Source organism: Festucalex cinctus, chromosome 2, assembly GCF_051991245.1.
Source record: "Festucalex cinctus isolate MCC-2025b chromosome 2, RoL_Fcin_1.0, whole genome shotgun sequence".
Classification (NCBI taxonomy): domain Eukaryota; kingdom Metazoa; phylum Chordata; class Actinopteri; order Syngnathiformes; family Syngnathidae; genus Festucalex; species Festucalex cinctus.
Window position 1 is genome coordinate 12,490,674 of NC_135412.1, and position 15,140 is coordinate 12,505,813.

Here is a 15,140-nt window from a genome sequence, read left to right on the forward strand (position 1 = left end):
CATGTTTTGGTTTGGTGGGGGTGGGTTTTTGTTGTCTTTTGGTCGTTTGTCATGTGTTCCTTGTTTCTTCCCTTGTCCCGTTATGTCAAACCACGTCCACCTGAGTGTTTCTTCCCTTCCCAGTGTATCCACCAATCAGCTTCCCCTGCCACTTGTGTCTTACCCAGCTGTGTCTAGTCATTGTCATTAGCCTGTGTGTATTTAGTCCCCTGTTTTCCGTTCGGTTCTTGTGGAGTCATAGTATCTGTTGTGCCTGTTGTTGTCCCTGTGTTCCATGCCATGCCATGCCTTGTGTTTGTTTTTTGATCTTGTTAATTTTTTCATAGTACCTTGTTTATAGTTTTTGTTAGTGATGGCAAAAGGAAGCCCCGTAAAGCAATGAAGCCCTGCATTGAAATGCTTCACACACACGTAGGGGCTTCAAGATGATTCATTTCCTCGACTACGCCATCATGTGGACAGAAAATGTATAACATGCTTGGTGCATGCAATAAAATGGTGGGGTGTAAATCATGCTCTAAATACAAAAGAATATATAGTGGAAGAGTGTTTTAACATGAATTGTTCTGTGTTACTTTGTCTATGTTTGTGCTTATGCAACAAGTGAAAATGTGAAAAAATGAGGTAAAATAAAGTGCTTATTCATTTTTATTTAAAAACAATATTTTTTCCAAAGTTTTTGGACTCAGGCGGTTTCTTTTTGTGCATAGAATTTCACCTGCTTTTGAAAAAACTCTTTCACATGGTACTGATGAAGCAGGGGTGCATAGATATGAGACAGCAAGTTTGTATAAACTTGGAAGCGCATATTTCTGTGATTCCCAGTACTGAAGGGGATTTTCAACTCTGGGGATATTTTCTTCTCTTTCTTGCTGGTTCCTTGAACTCCATCGCAAAAAAAGAAGCTCGTCGTCGTCGGTCAAATCGAATGCAAAATGCAAAGAAGTACCGCAGTAAGGGACCCGAAAACACAAAAAGTGAAGGGGAATCCATAGCGTTTCTTTGCCGCTTTTATTTCGAACTACACTCAAACCTAGCGAATCATTTCCTGAATCAGTCACGTGGTACACCCGCTTCGCGGGGCTTCAAACGTCATCACGTACGTCATCGACACACGCATTGAATCGCCGTTCATGAACCACTCATCTACATTACTCGGCACACGCTTCAGGGATTCGACCCGAGAAGCACATCACTAGTTTTTGTTAATTAAATCCCCTTTTTTACCTGCATCCCTGCCTTGCCCTGTTTTTTGGTTGCCTCCTGCATTTGGGTCCTGCCTTCAACACCCCACTCCCGTGACAGAATGACTCCACCAGAACTGGACCCAGCAGGGGCAATGGCGGAATTGGAGACCTGGCAGAGGCTTGAAGACATCGCCCGAGTCATTGCAGAGATAAAAGAGTTGATGGCTTTGGACCGTGGCGACTGGAGTGATGGGTCGGACTGGCCTCAGAACCCCGAACCTCGTCTGCTGCAGCCTCTCGCCCCTGAACCTCGTCTGCTGCAGCCTCTCGCTCCGGAACCTCGTCTGCTGCCGCCGCAGCCCCTGGCTGCTTCGCCTGTGCCGCTGCCGCCGCAGCCCCCGGCCGCTTCGCCTGTGCCGCTGCCGCCGCAGCCCCCGGCCGCTTCGCCTGTGCCGCTGCCGCCGCAGCCCCCGGCCGCTTCGCCTGTGCCGCTGCCGCCGCAGCCCCCGGCCGCTTCGCCTGGGCCGCTGCCGCCGCAGCCCCCGGCCGCTTCGCCTGGGCCGCTGCCGCCGCAGCCCCTGGCCGCTTCGCCCGGGGCCGCCACCTCGTGTTCCTCGTCAGGCGGCGCATGGATTGAGGCCGCCACTTCTTGTTCCTCGTCCGGCGGCGCCCGGCCAGCGGCCGCCATCGCCTGCACCTGTTCCGGCGGCGCTCGGCCAGCGGCCGCCATCGCCTGCACCAGTTCCGGCGGCGCCCGGCCAGCGGCCGCCTCCTGCTCCTCATCTGGCGGCGAACACCCCGCCGCCCCCTCTGCTCCTTGTCGGGCGTCGAGGACGCCCTCCTGACTGGCCCCGCTGGGACTCTCTTGTCGGGCGTCGAGGACGCCCTCCTGAACTGCTTTTTGTCTGGGACGGATGGGTGGGCCGTGTGCCCTCCTCCGTGCCCCCTTCCGCCCGCCCTTGTTTTTGGAGTTTTTATGTTGGACGTCTGGGAGCCGTCCCTTGAGGGGGGGGTTATGTCATGTTTTGGTTTGGTGGGGGTGGGTTTTTGTTGTCTTTTGGTCGTTTGTCATGTGTTCCTTGTTTCTTCCCTTGTCCCGTTATGTCAAACCACGTCCACCTGAGTGTTTCTTCCCTTCCCAGTGTATCCACCAATCAGCTTCCCCTGCCACTTGTGTCTTACCCAGCTGTGTCTAGTCATTGTCATTAGCCTGTGTGTATTTAGTCCCCTGTTTTCCGTTCGGTTCTTGTGGAGTCATAGTATCTGTTGTGCCTGTTGTCCCTGTGTTCCATGCCATGCCATGCCTTGTGTTTGTTTTTTGATCTTGTTAATTTTTTTCATAGTACCTTGTTTATAGTTTTTGTTAATTAAATCCCCTTTTTTACCTGCATCCCTGCCTTGCCCTGTTTTTTGGTTGCCTCCTGCATTTGGGTCCTGCCTTCAACACCCCACTCCCGTGACATTTATAGCAATAGTTTGAATACCGTGACATTTTTGCTCGTGGTTGTCATATCGTCAGAATCTAATTTGGGCCACTGCCTATTTTTCTATTATTATTATTTACATATGCAATAAGATCAATGTGCCGGACGAATTGCCTTTTAAAGAAAATATATTATTTTACAGTTATTTTTATCATACATTTAACGGTCCTCATGCATTTCCTCTGTCAACCTCCAGTAATTATTAGGCAATCCCCCTCGTTATCCTCTTTTAAAAGACATCTTAAAACACATCTGTATTCTTTGGCTTTTGGCGCACCATGAGACTTGTTCTTGGTGTTTTGTGGTGTGTATGAGTTTGATGTTTAGTCTACTTATTTATGTATTTATTTATCTCTTTATTTACTACTTCTTATTTATTTACTGATGTAAATGTATTCACTTGTAAAAAAAAAACAAACAAACCTGTATTCGCACTTCAAAATGTTTGCTTTGTTCTTGTTTGCTGCAAAACCGATGTTTGTTTATGTACAGCACTTTGTATACAGCAATTCCTGTTCTTAAAGCGCTTTAGAAATAAAGTTGAGTTGAGTTGAATATAGCATCGTTTGCAAATTAAACGAGCTCACAGGAAAGAACAAAGTATTTTCCCTAGTTGATGAAAGAACTATGTTCCTTTGTTCTTTACACTTTTTTCACACTGTCAGAACTTAGCAAAATTTGTTAGTCCTCTGCATCACTACTCAACCCTATGTAAACACCTGCTGTTATTTCGCTCTGTTTCGACATGCTATTTAGAGTACAGTGCATAATGGGAGAGACACGTCTTCTCCTAAAATATAAGGCAACGTGATTCATTATTAATCAAACCTTTGTTCTAAATAAAATATGATTAGTTTATTTAGTTTTTAATCATGTGGTTTTTGACTGCTTGTGTTTTCACAGCAGACCTGGGAAGGCTTTGAAATCAGCTTGTTTGAGATGCTGCGCTTCATTTAACAGATGCCAGCTATTTGCAGCCATCCGCATTTACTATATTAACACAAGACAACCTGGCTCATCTCCGTTTCTGATGTTGACACGATGTTCCAGTTGGCTGCAAAAGACGGGAAATGAAGGAATGATTTCGCCAACATCCCTTGCCCTTCACCCTTTATCTCATTGCTTCCATCTCCTCATCTTTCCATTCTTGCTCAACCGTGTGAACATTTAAGGCAGAAAACAACATTTCCCCATGTGTAAATGTTTTTATTTCTTTTCGCTGATGTGCCGAGCCTGCTGGTATGCGTTACCGTTTTCTTAGAGCGCTTCATGTTTTATGCATGTCTGCTTTACACTGGCATAAAAGGGGAAGCAAGTTAACCTGCATTTATGACAATTTGATGTCACAGGATTTGTATGTGTTGTCTGATAAAGTATGCATGCATTTCCCCCCTCCCTCTTTTCTGGCAGAATGCGGGAGCGGGGCCCTTGTATGTGTGGAGTCGGTGTGTGGAGTCTACTGCTGTCACTTTGTCTGGCCTCCCTCACTCAGGCACACAGGAGTCACACAGGTAGGATGACATGTTTTTTAAAGCACGATTGTGTCATACTTTCACCAGAAAAAGTCAGAGTTGATGCTTAATTGGCTTTTAACTAGAAGTCTAGTACATTTGTCAACAATATAAAGTCCATTATGGCATTTCAAGTCAGGTGACTTTTTTTTTTTACCATCTTGCTTAGCAAACACTGCATCTTTCAAGTTTTTATTATACATTAATTTGCTATCATAGTATACTATTATGCACCCACATCAGCACAGCACCACACCAAAATCATGTTAACTCATTTAGCATGCTAAAAAAGAAAAAAGAAAAAAAAGGTAATTTTTACAAAGCAGTCTTCCTCAAATGTGTGTTACAAAACTATTTTCACTTGGTATTATCTGCTACGGCTGTTTAGAAAGTCCTATATAATGAAGGATTACTTGATTTTACTTGACTTAAAATAAATTCCAGACGTGCAATCTTAAGGCGGCATAATGCTGCATGGCTTCCGCAGAGTGAGGGAAGTCGCAATTTGTTCTTAGGAAGCTATTTTCAACACTTTGAATTTGTTAATAATGTGTAAAAATAACTATTTAGCAACAGACTAATAGTATTGATTTTGGGGCACAGTGAAATTGACCATATTGGCCATGTGAGCCATGGACATGTTTTTTTATTTTTTATTTTTTTATTATTATTATTTTTTTTGCCTCAGTCTCCTTCTCCAAAGACTGATTTATTTTCCTTCAACGTAGCTGAAGGAAGCGTAATAAAAATAAATAAATAAATAAATACGAACATAAATAAACAACCAAACACACCTATAAATAAATAAATAAATAAATAAATAAATAAATAACACACTGAAGATCACTTGGAGTCCTAAAGTGGGCCAGCTAGAGCTAGACAACCTCCCGTGTTTTCTATCCTAATGTTACTTCTGACACGAAGCGAGGAGGTAGGACTCAGACGCAGAGTGACAGTTGGCCAACAAGGCTGCAGTTTTAATATATCGAAACTCAAAACACCTCTCAAAGAGGGAAAAAAGGCTGAACAAAAAGAGCTCCAAACTGGAGATACAAAAAGGGCACTCAAAAACAGGGACAACTAAAGGCGCTCCACAAGGGAGGAAAACAAGGGGCAAACAAAGGGCGCAAGACAAAGCAAGGCAAGACATCAAACTAGGACTGTGGATCAAGGACTGTGAGGACGCTTCCATGCACTGAGATGTGACACTTCGGCAACGGAGGGGAGAATGCAGGTGGCTTTTATGTCCGGGTTGATTGGGAACAGGTGGTGGTGATCATGGGCGTGGACCGGTAATCAGTGAGCTGCAGGAAGGGTAAGTGACCTGGGGTGAGAGGAGAGTTAATACTTTCAAAATAAAACGGGAACCTGACTGTGAAAACAAAAGCATGAACCGCCACTCTGGTGGCGGCGTGACAGTACCCCCCCCTCAACGGCCGGCTCTCGACGGCCCAGGAATGTCAGGGTGCTCTTCATAGAAATCGTCAATGAGGGAGGGGTCCACGATGAACCGGGCGGGCACCCACTGCCTCTCTTCTGGCCCGTAACCCTCCCAATCCACCAGGTATTGGTGTCCCCGGCCCCGCTTTCTGACGTCCAACAATTTCTTAACTTTATACACCGGGCCCCCCTCCACCATCTCCGGAGGGGGCGGCGCAGGCTCGGGCGGGACCAGGGAACTGTCCTGGACCGGCTTGACCTGACTCACGTGGAAGGTGGGGTGGGCGCGGAGGGATCGAGGCAGGCGAAGGCGCACGGCGGCAGGACCTATGGTCTTGGCAATTGGGAACGGCCCCACGAATCTAGGGGCCAACTTTGGACATGGAACTTTGAGATGAAGGTGTTTTGTGGAAAGCCATACCTTTTGGCCTGGCTGGTATTGGGGTGCGGCCTTCCTCCTCCGGTCAGCAGCTCTTTTCACCCTGTCGCCTTGACGCTGTAGTGCCAGTCGAGCTGCTGACCAGATTCGGCGACATCTGCGGACCATGGCGAGAACCGAGGGGACTGAGGCTTCCTCCTCCAGGTCCGCGAAGTAAGGTGGATCGTATCCGTGAACACATTTGAATGGCGTGATTCCTGTGGCAGAGGTGGGTAAGGAGTTATGTGCAAGTTCGACCCATACCAAGTTTTTGCTCCAAGTGGATGGGTTTTGGGAGACCAAGCATCGAAGTCCGGTCTCCAGCTGCTGGTTGAGCCTCTCAGCTTGTCCATTGGCCTCTGGGTGATAGCCTGAGGTTAGGTTCGCCTTGGCTCCTATGGCTCTGCAAAACTCCTTCCAAAAACGAGAAACAAACTGGGGCCCGCGGTCCGACACAATGTGTCGCGGGAATCCATGGATCCTGAATACCTGGTCGATCATGATTTCGGCTGTTCTCTTGGCGGAGGGTAGCTTGGGTAAGGGAATAAAGCGGACCATTTTTGAAAAGCGATCGACTACTGTAAGTATCGTGGTTTTACCCTGTGAGGTGGGAAGTCCAGTCACAAAGTCCATAGAAATCTCCGCCCAGGGTCTTGAGGGGATCGGCAGTGGTTGGAGGAGACCCATCCGGGGTTGATTTGATGATTTATTTCGGGCACAGACTGGGCAGGCCTTGACATATTCCTGCACCGATGTCTCCATAGAAGGCCACCAGAATCTCCGGGCGACGGCGAACAGGGTCCTGCGAGTGCCTGGGTGGCAAGACAGACGAGAGGTGTGTGCCCAATTGATCACCTGTGCTCGTAGACCCTCCGGGACGTAGAGCCGTTGTGGTGGACACTCCTTTGGAACGATCGTGTCTTGGAGGGCCTCCTTGACATCCTCTTCAACCTGCCAGGACATGGCTCCGACAATGCAGTCTCTAGGCAGGATGGGTTCAGGTTCGGTTGCTGTGGTTTCCGGGTCATGAATACGCGAAAGAGCGTCTGCTTTAACATTCTTGCTTCCGGGTCTGTAGGTCAGAGAAAACGAGAATCTGTTAAAGAATAATGACCACCTGGCCTGTCGTGGGTTCAGTCTTTTGGCTTGACGTAGGTATTCCAGGTTGCGGTGGTCTGTCCAGATGATGAAGGGGTGTTCCGCGCCCTCCAGCCAGTGCCTCCACTCTTCCAAAGCGACCTTGACAGCCAGCAATTCTCGGTCTCCTACGCTGTAGTTGCGCTCGGCCTTTGAGAGTTTCCGGGACAAGAAGGCGCAGGGATGCACTTTTCCATCCTCCTGGCTCCTTTGGGAAAGCACGGCTCCGACGCCCAGATTGGAGGCATCTACCTCAACCACGAACTGGCGGGTAGGGTCGGGAACTCTGAGTATCGGAGCCTCTGTGAAACGTTTCTTAAGTGTGTTGAATGCGGCGTTGGCTTCCGGGGTCCAGACGAAGCGTTGCTGTGGCGAGGTCAAGGCATGGAGTGGAGCAGCGATGGAGCTGAAGTTGCGGATGAAGCGTCGGTAGAAGTTGGCGAAGCCCAGGAACTGTTGCACCTTTTTTCTGGATTCCGGTGTGGGCCAGTCCCTGACCGCGCTGACCTTCTCCAGCTCCATCTCGACTTTGCCAGGAGATACGATGAATCCCAGAAATGAGACGGTATCCGCATGAAAAAGGCTCTTTTCAGCCTTTACATAGAGCTTGTGTTCTAGCAAGCGTTTCAGGACCTGGGTGACATGGTTCTGGTGGGTTTTCAAATCCGGTGAGTAGATCAATATGTCGTCAAGATACACATACACGAACTGGTCGAGGAAGTCCTTGAGCACATCATTAATCATGGCCTGGAAAACCGCTGGCGCATTAGTGAGTCCAAAGGGCATGACCAAATATTCGTAGTGGCCTCGTGGAGTATTGAAGCCAGTTTTCCACTCATCTCCTGCACGAATACGGACGAGATGATAGGCGTTGCGGAGATCCAGTTTGGTGAATATCTTGGCTTGCTGGAGCTGGTCGAATACTGAAGACATCAAGGGCAAAGGATAACGATTCTTGACTGTGATTTCATTCAGGGGACTGTAGTCAATGCAAGGGCGTAATGAGCCATCCTTCTTGCCCACAAAGAAAAAACCGGCTCCAGCTGGCGATGACGAGGGCCGAATAAGTCCGGCTTTCAATGAAGTGTCTATGTACTCGTTTAGGGCCTTGCGTTCGGGACCCGAAACCGAGTACAATCTCCCCTTGGGGATGGTAGATCCAGGAATCAACTCGATCGCACAGTCATAGGATCGATGTGGGGGAAGTGACATGGCCTTGGTCTTGCTGAACACCTCCCTGAGAGGATGATAGCAGGTGGGAACGGTGTTCAAGTCCGGGTAATCCTGGTCATTCACGAGAGACACCTGTCGGATGGCAGCGGGAGGTGCCTCTGCCGCTGGCCGCTCCACCCCATGGTGTTCACAATCATCTCCCCAGTCCAGGACTCGCCCCGATCGCCAGTCGATGCGGGGGTTGTGCAACTGCAACCAGGGATGACCCAGGACCAGTGTGTGTGATGGGGAACGGAAGACATGGAAGCGAAGAAGTTCTCTGTGCTGTCCAATGTGGATCTCGAGTGGCTCTGTGACGTGCGTGATGAGGAATAGGTCTTTGCCATTGAGCGCCCTGGCCCTCATATGGGTCGAAAGTGGTTCCGTGCCGGCCTGCAATTTCTTTACCAGACCCCAATCCATGAGGCTCTCGTCCGCTCCGGAGTCAATGAGAGCTAGTAGGTCTGTGGAAGTGGCATTGCAGGAAATCGTGACTTGCGTGAGTTTTCGGTTCTTGACCAGTTTGGGAGTCTCGGAAGTCACCGGAGGGCCTCGCTTGGTGGGACAAGCGACCACCAAATGTCCTCTTTCTCCACAATAGTAGCACCGCCCCTCTTGACGACGTCGCTGGCGTTCGTGGTGAGACAATCGGGCGCGGTCCAGCTGCATCGGCTCCTCGTCACTCTCGCTGGGCCTTCCCGCGGTGGGCGACTGGGGAAGTGCACCTTGCGGAGGGCCTCTTGCTTCTGGATGCCAGAAGAATCCGGAGCCGTGTCCCCGTTGATGTCCGCTGGTCTGCAAAAGATCTCGCCTTCGATGACCTGTGCGGATGGCCAATGAGATCAATGAGTCCAAATCGCCAGGTAAGTCCACGGGCAGTAGGAGTTCTTGCATGGCTGTGGAAAGCCCCTTTAAAAAGTGGTCAAAAAGGGCTGTGTCATTCCAGCCACTCTTGGCCGCTAGAGTTCGGAATCGGATTGCATAATCATTCACCGATTCTCGGCCTTGTCTGAGGTTACTAAGCTCTCGAGTCTTTTCCCGATCCATGTTGGTTGGATCGAACACGAGGCGAAGTGCCCTGCTAAACCCGGCTGCGGTTGAGCAAGTCGGGGAGTGCCGTGCCCATTCCGTGGTGGCCCAGTCTCTGGCTCGTCCAGTCAGGTGGGAAATCATAAAGGCCACGCGGGAACGGTCCGTGGGGAATGCCTGTGGTGAGAGTTCAAAGTGTATGTCGCATTCGGTCAGGAATGCCTGACATTGTCCTTGGTCTCCCGAGTATCGCTCCGGGGAAGCCAATCTCAAACCAGCCCCGGACACGACTGTAGTCGGGATCGGTAGTTCAGCGGTCTCTGGTTTCGTGACGTTCGGCGTGGCGTGTTGCAGGTGGCTCACCAGCTCCTGCACCTGTCCAGCGAGCTCTCCCATCCGGGTGACCATAGCCTGCTGGGCCTCCTCCGTGTGCGACAGGCGGGCAGCCTGTTGCCGAAGTGCAGCCACCAACTTCTCCGCTGGGTCCATGCTGGCCGAAGTGTACTGACACGAAGCGAGGAGGTAGGACTCAGACGCAGAGTGACAGTTGGCCAACAAGGCTGCAGTTTTAATATATCGAAACTCAAAACACCTCTCAAAGAGGGAAAAAAGGCTGAACAAAAAGAGCTCCAAACTGGAGATACAAAAAGGGCACTCAAAAACAGGGACAACTAAAGGCGCTCCACAAGGGAGGAAAACAAGGGGCAAACAAAGGGCGCAAGACAAAGCAAGGCAAGACATCAAACTAGGACTGTGGATCAAGGACTGTGAGGACGCTTCCATGCACTGAGATGTGACACTTCGGCAACGGAGGGGAGAATGCAGGTGGCTTTTATGTCCGGGTTGATTGGGAACAGGTGGTGGTGATCATGGGCGTGGACCGGTAATCAGTGAGCTGCAGGAAGGGTAAGTGACCTGGGGTGAGAGGAGAGTTAATACTTTCAAAATAAAACGGGAACCTGACTGTGAAAACAAAAGCATGAACCGCCACTCTGGTGGCGGCGTGACAACTTCTAAGTGTTTGCAGCACTCAAAAATGGTAATTTTCATTTATTTCAGGACATAGGGTTGTAACAGAAAAGTTGTGTAAGTATTTAGCATTTACAACAACTGGCTTGACTAATTATGCTTCAAATTATAACATAGATTGTCAACAATTTCAATACACGACAAATGAAGGGCACCTGCAAGCAAAAGGAACACAAACAACTTTTAATGCTTCTTCTCTTCTATACAGCAGATGGCATTTATAGCACACTGTCTCTATGTAACCTCTTTTATATATTTAAAAATGGAACCAGTAAAGCACACATAATACCTGTCGGCATTCAGAATGATGTATGAGACCTCTGAGGCATCTTTCCAGGAAGCACCTTCTTAAAATTGTCCAATAAACCAGGAGGAGTGATATGAGTAACCCCAACAAAACAGGTCTCCAAGTAAGGGCCTTTCTCATTGTTGTAGTCCCATCAGGGAAGGATGACTCTCCAAAATGCCTGCAGGTTGCGACTCAGACTGAGCAATGAGCCTTATACTTTTGAAATCCTCTGTTGCATGATATCACTCCCGTGTGAGCCAAGTGGCTGAGTCACAAGTATAATTGAGCCCAGAGGCCTATTACTCCTCAACACTTTATTTCTCATGTGAGGGCTGGATATCTTCTCCCCTCAGGTGCATTGTGATCACCTGTGTGGTGCTGAAAATGGCTTTGCGCTAATGGTTCTGCTTTTCATGTCTGAATGATATGAATTCCGTGTATTATTGGTTCACTGATTTATTGTTGTCAGAGTGTGATCTAAAATCTTTTAACAATTCATGTAACTACATTGTCACGAGTTTATCATTATTATTTTTATTTGTTTTCTTAAAACCCATGATCAGTTGAATGGCATGTATGCTGCGGCTGACATGCTAGCATGTCAACTTATGGAAGGGTTTTCCTTTTTAGTTTAAAATAACGTTCTTTAACCTTGAAAGTGCCTTGCTGTAAACTGGCTGACGGCAGAACCCAGATTGTATTTTTCCTTTTCGTAAAGTTGTACTTCCGTCCGTGTTCTGTCATACCACAGCTAGCTAGCGCAAAGCTAACATGGTAGGGTTTGTCGTTGCAAACTCCCGACGTGCTAGGATGGCGGCAGAGGCCAACAGCTACAACAAAGGCGTTGATAGGCTACGCTGCCTAGATGGACTTTATTGACTGAGTGTTTAACGGGTTAATATAAGGCTCACTAGCTGGCTAAACATTTCCATACTTGCACAAACATTTCCAGAACGATACGACTCATTCTCACTCAAATACAAACATTCTGATTCGGTATTTGTTTGTAACAGCCAATTCACATCTCAATTCGAGTTACCACAAATTCTTATTCATGTTTAATACTTGAGTCTGAATGAAATTGGTTGTCAGGTCAGAAAGTAAAACCAATAAAACATCGTATCCATCTTCGTCGTGTTAATTAGGATGAATGATGAAAAATGGCTTTTTATAAACCTCAAAAAAGGCGCCTAAATTGTACCTGCAGACAAAAACGTTCTGCACTGCAGTGCTGTCACACGTACTTACTTTTACTGTCATTCGGTGCGACATGGTATGCAGCAGGTTTGAAACACAATCATTTAGCCAGAAAATGGCATTTAAGATTGCCCTTCCTGTGCAACAAACCTAAGAACCAAAGCAGGCCCAAAACAGCATCTGGCCAAAAATGACTAATAAACAATGACACCATCACCTGAGGAGAAAAGCAGAAAGTTATTAAAGTGGGCTTTACTGTATGTTTGCTTTGACCTTAGATGATAGAGAGTGATGGCTTGAAAATGTTAAGCTGCGCCTTTGGCTTCCGTGTGGTGATAAGGCTTTGCACAGGGTGCCCTTCATCTGAACCGCTTGTCTTTGTTGTGTTTAATTGTCACAACCGCTCAATACATTTGTTTCTCAACTCAAGTTAGTGTTTCATGTCGACGAGAGTGGGTGACTGAGAGCGGGGACAGATTGTTATTGTTATTATCAGGCGCTTTTCTGGGAGTTTACGTGAGCAAGCGTGCAAATGGCTATAAACGTGACTTTATGGGTTTCTATAGCACAAAAGATTGCACCCAGTGTTCGCCAGCTGCCAGGCATTATTATCTACTTGGGCAGAGGATGGAAATGTTCTCTTTAACACCGATGTTGCCGTTTTGTTTTGTCTGATATAGCCCACACTTCCTTGACGGGTGCAATAAATAGCGGCAATAACGCTGATGTCAGTATCCGGGTTGAACACAGAAGGTGTGTCGAGTCGCTGTGTTCGTTTTAATTAATGATTGATTGCAGAACAAGTTGTCATCAGGGATTCACAGCACCCATTTACGGCTTGTCGCATGGGTGGGAACAAACATGTAATCAGATCATTACTGACGATCGTCCCTTGGGTCACTCCAAGGTTGATGCTCCAACATGTACATTGTCTCTTGCACACATCATAACATGTTTAATGTGATCTTGCATTTTTCATGGCTAGAGAGCAATACACTAACAATACAAATGCGTGAATGTGTAGTTGAAAAAAGATACTTTTTTAAAATTTATTTAAACACTTTGGTATGATGCCGTGCAACCACAACAACACTCACGTTGCGGGCAGTGAGGCTCAAAACTGAACATTTATCTTCCTGTTTAATCTTTGTAAGGAAGGATTTTGAGGAAGCTTTTGTTCGAAAACAAAAACAAACAGTTGGGTCATAAATAACTAGGGGTGTTAAAAAAAATCGATTCGGTAATATATTGCAATATTACATCGCACAATTCTCGAATCGATTCAAAAGGCGGCCAAATTGATTATTAAACGTCCATTTTCGATGGGAAAATATTCAACAAAACTTCTTACTTCGGGTTAGGGTTCACACCTTAATCATGGAAAAATGTTATATTAATTAATGGCACATTAAGCCTTAATATTTTATTTCAAAGCTGTTCAAATATGAAACAGATTACAACACGTTTGTTCAATACAGTGGCTCACAATTATGACTGAAGTTTCAGATAAATACATTTTCATACAAATCTTACAGTGTATATGAACAAGTTTACTAGTTAGTATTTTCTAAATTTGAGTAAAAAAAAAAAAAAATCGCAACAATTGACTTATAAATTCGTATCGGGATTAATCGGTATCGAATCGTGACCTATGAATCGTGATACGAATCAAATCGTCAGGTACTAGGCAATTCACACCCCTATAAATAACCCAATTTGGGTCAAAAATGGACCGATCCACTACCCGGGTCGATTTTACCCAACTTTCTGGGTGGTTTTGTACAAAATAACGACACAATTTTTTAAAGTTGTTTTAAACAAAATGACCCACTTTATTGGGCTGTTTTATACAGAATGACCCAACATATTGTATTGTTTTATACAAAGTGGCTCACTATTTTGGATTGTATTATACAAAATTACCTGTTTTTTGTGTGTGTTTTTTTACAAAATAGCTGTCTTTTTTGGGGGGGGTTGTTTTATCCATAATGATTCAAATTTTTGCTGCGGGCATTGGAGACGCCAGCTTCACAGACTTCAATTAACCAAACAGGCTTGATTCTTTGAACGTGGGTGTGAACTAAAGAACCTGTAGAAAACCCACAGAAGCACGCGTAGAGGGTAGATATTCAAACCTAGAATCTCTTTGCTATGCGGTGGATCTCAGACCACAAGTACACCATGCGGCCGAGGCTTCAAGCAGATGATGAGGCTTTGTTTCAGGGTTATAGATCTCAGATATCCTACAAACGTCCTCCAATAATGTTACATTTGCAACTCGGCTCGGTGGCAGTGACATCATTCTCGTAGAAACAGCTTAGTTTGGACTTTCAGGAAATGTAGAATAGTGATTATGCCGCCCACTTTACCACACACTGTCGGCTCATTGATTCGAAATCTATCAACGGCAATCTCCAGATAATGCCACTGATTAGGGGCCACAAAAGAACTTCATTTCCTCTGAAAGGAACCCTGTCTACACTTATAGTGAACTACAAAGTTACAATGCTGTTTGTGTGAAGATGTATAACAACTCTCACGTGAGCTCAGTCAGTCAAGAATATAGACAATGTCTTCTCTGGCAAGTGCACAGGGAAGAACTCACACATGCACACAGGCCCACATGCATCCAGTTAACACACATGCTCTGTAATGTGATGTTTGCAGACAGGTTGTCTGCACGCTCTAGAAGCTGATCCACACTTAAGCTTCTCCCACATGAGTCCATATGGCTTGATAAAAAATTCAAACTGAAAATTAGAATTGTGAAAGTTTCATGCTGACAAACGTACAAGCACTTACGAAGATTTGCACTAGATTTGCTGGAAGAGGCACTTTCTCAGGAGCGTTTGCTAACGTTTAGCCTCCAAGCGGCGCAGTTATGTTCAGCTCACCGTGATATGCTTCGGAACAGTAAACCCTCTTCTCAGTGGTGTTTCCAGTCTGATGGAATGCCAATAAATGTTATGATATCAGCATCAACATTCTGTCAGTAGGAGAGGAACGCCATAAAATAAGCAAAGCACACAACTGACAAAAGCATAAATTTTTTTTATTTTTAAACCAAGACAGTATATTACAAGGAGGAGAAAAAATATTGTTTTTTATGCTCTTCACATTCCAATTCTGAAGCGGGTGTATGAAAATCAATAGACTGCGCTATATGACTATAACAATACTCACATGCAGGCATACGGTATATACTTC

General features: G+C 46.4%; 1 protein-coding gene across 1 annotated transcript in view; it reads left to right on the forward strand.

Annotated features, from left to right (window-relative positions):
- Positions 1-15,140, forward strand: part of LOC144014952 (chemokine-like protein TAFA-2) — an 87,884-nt gene that overhangs the window by 37,272 nt on the left and 35,472 nt on the right. Inside the window, exon 2 of the mRNA XM_077515249.1 lies at positions 4,082-4,182. Within this exon, the coding sequence (XP_077371375.1) occupies positions 4,082-4,182 (101 nt within the window). The remainder of the gene's footprint in view (positions 1-4,081; positions 4,183-15,140) is intronic.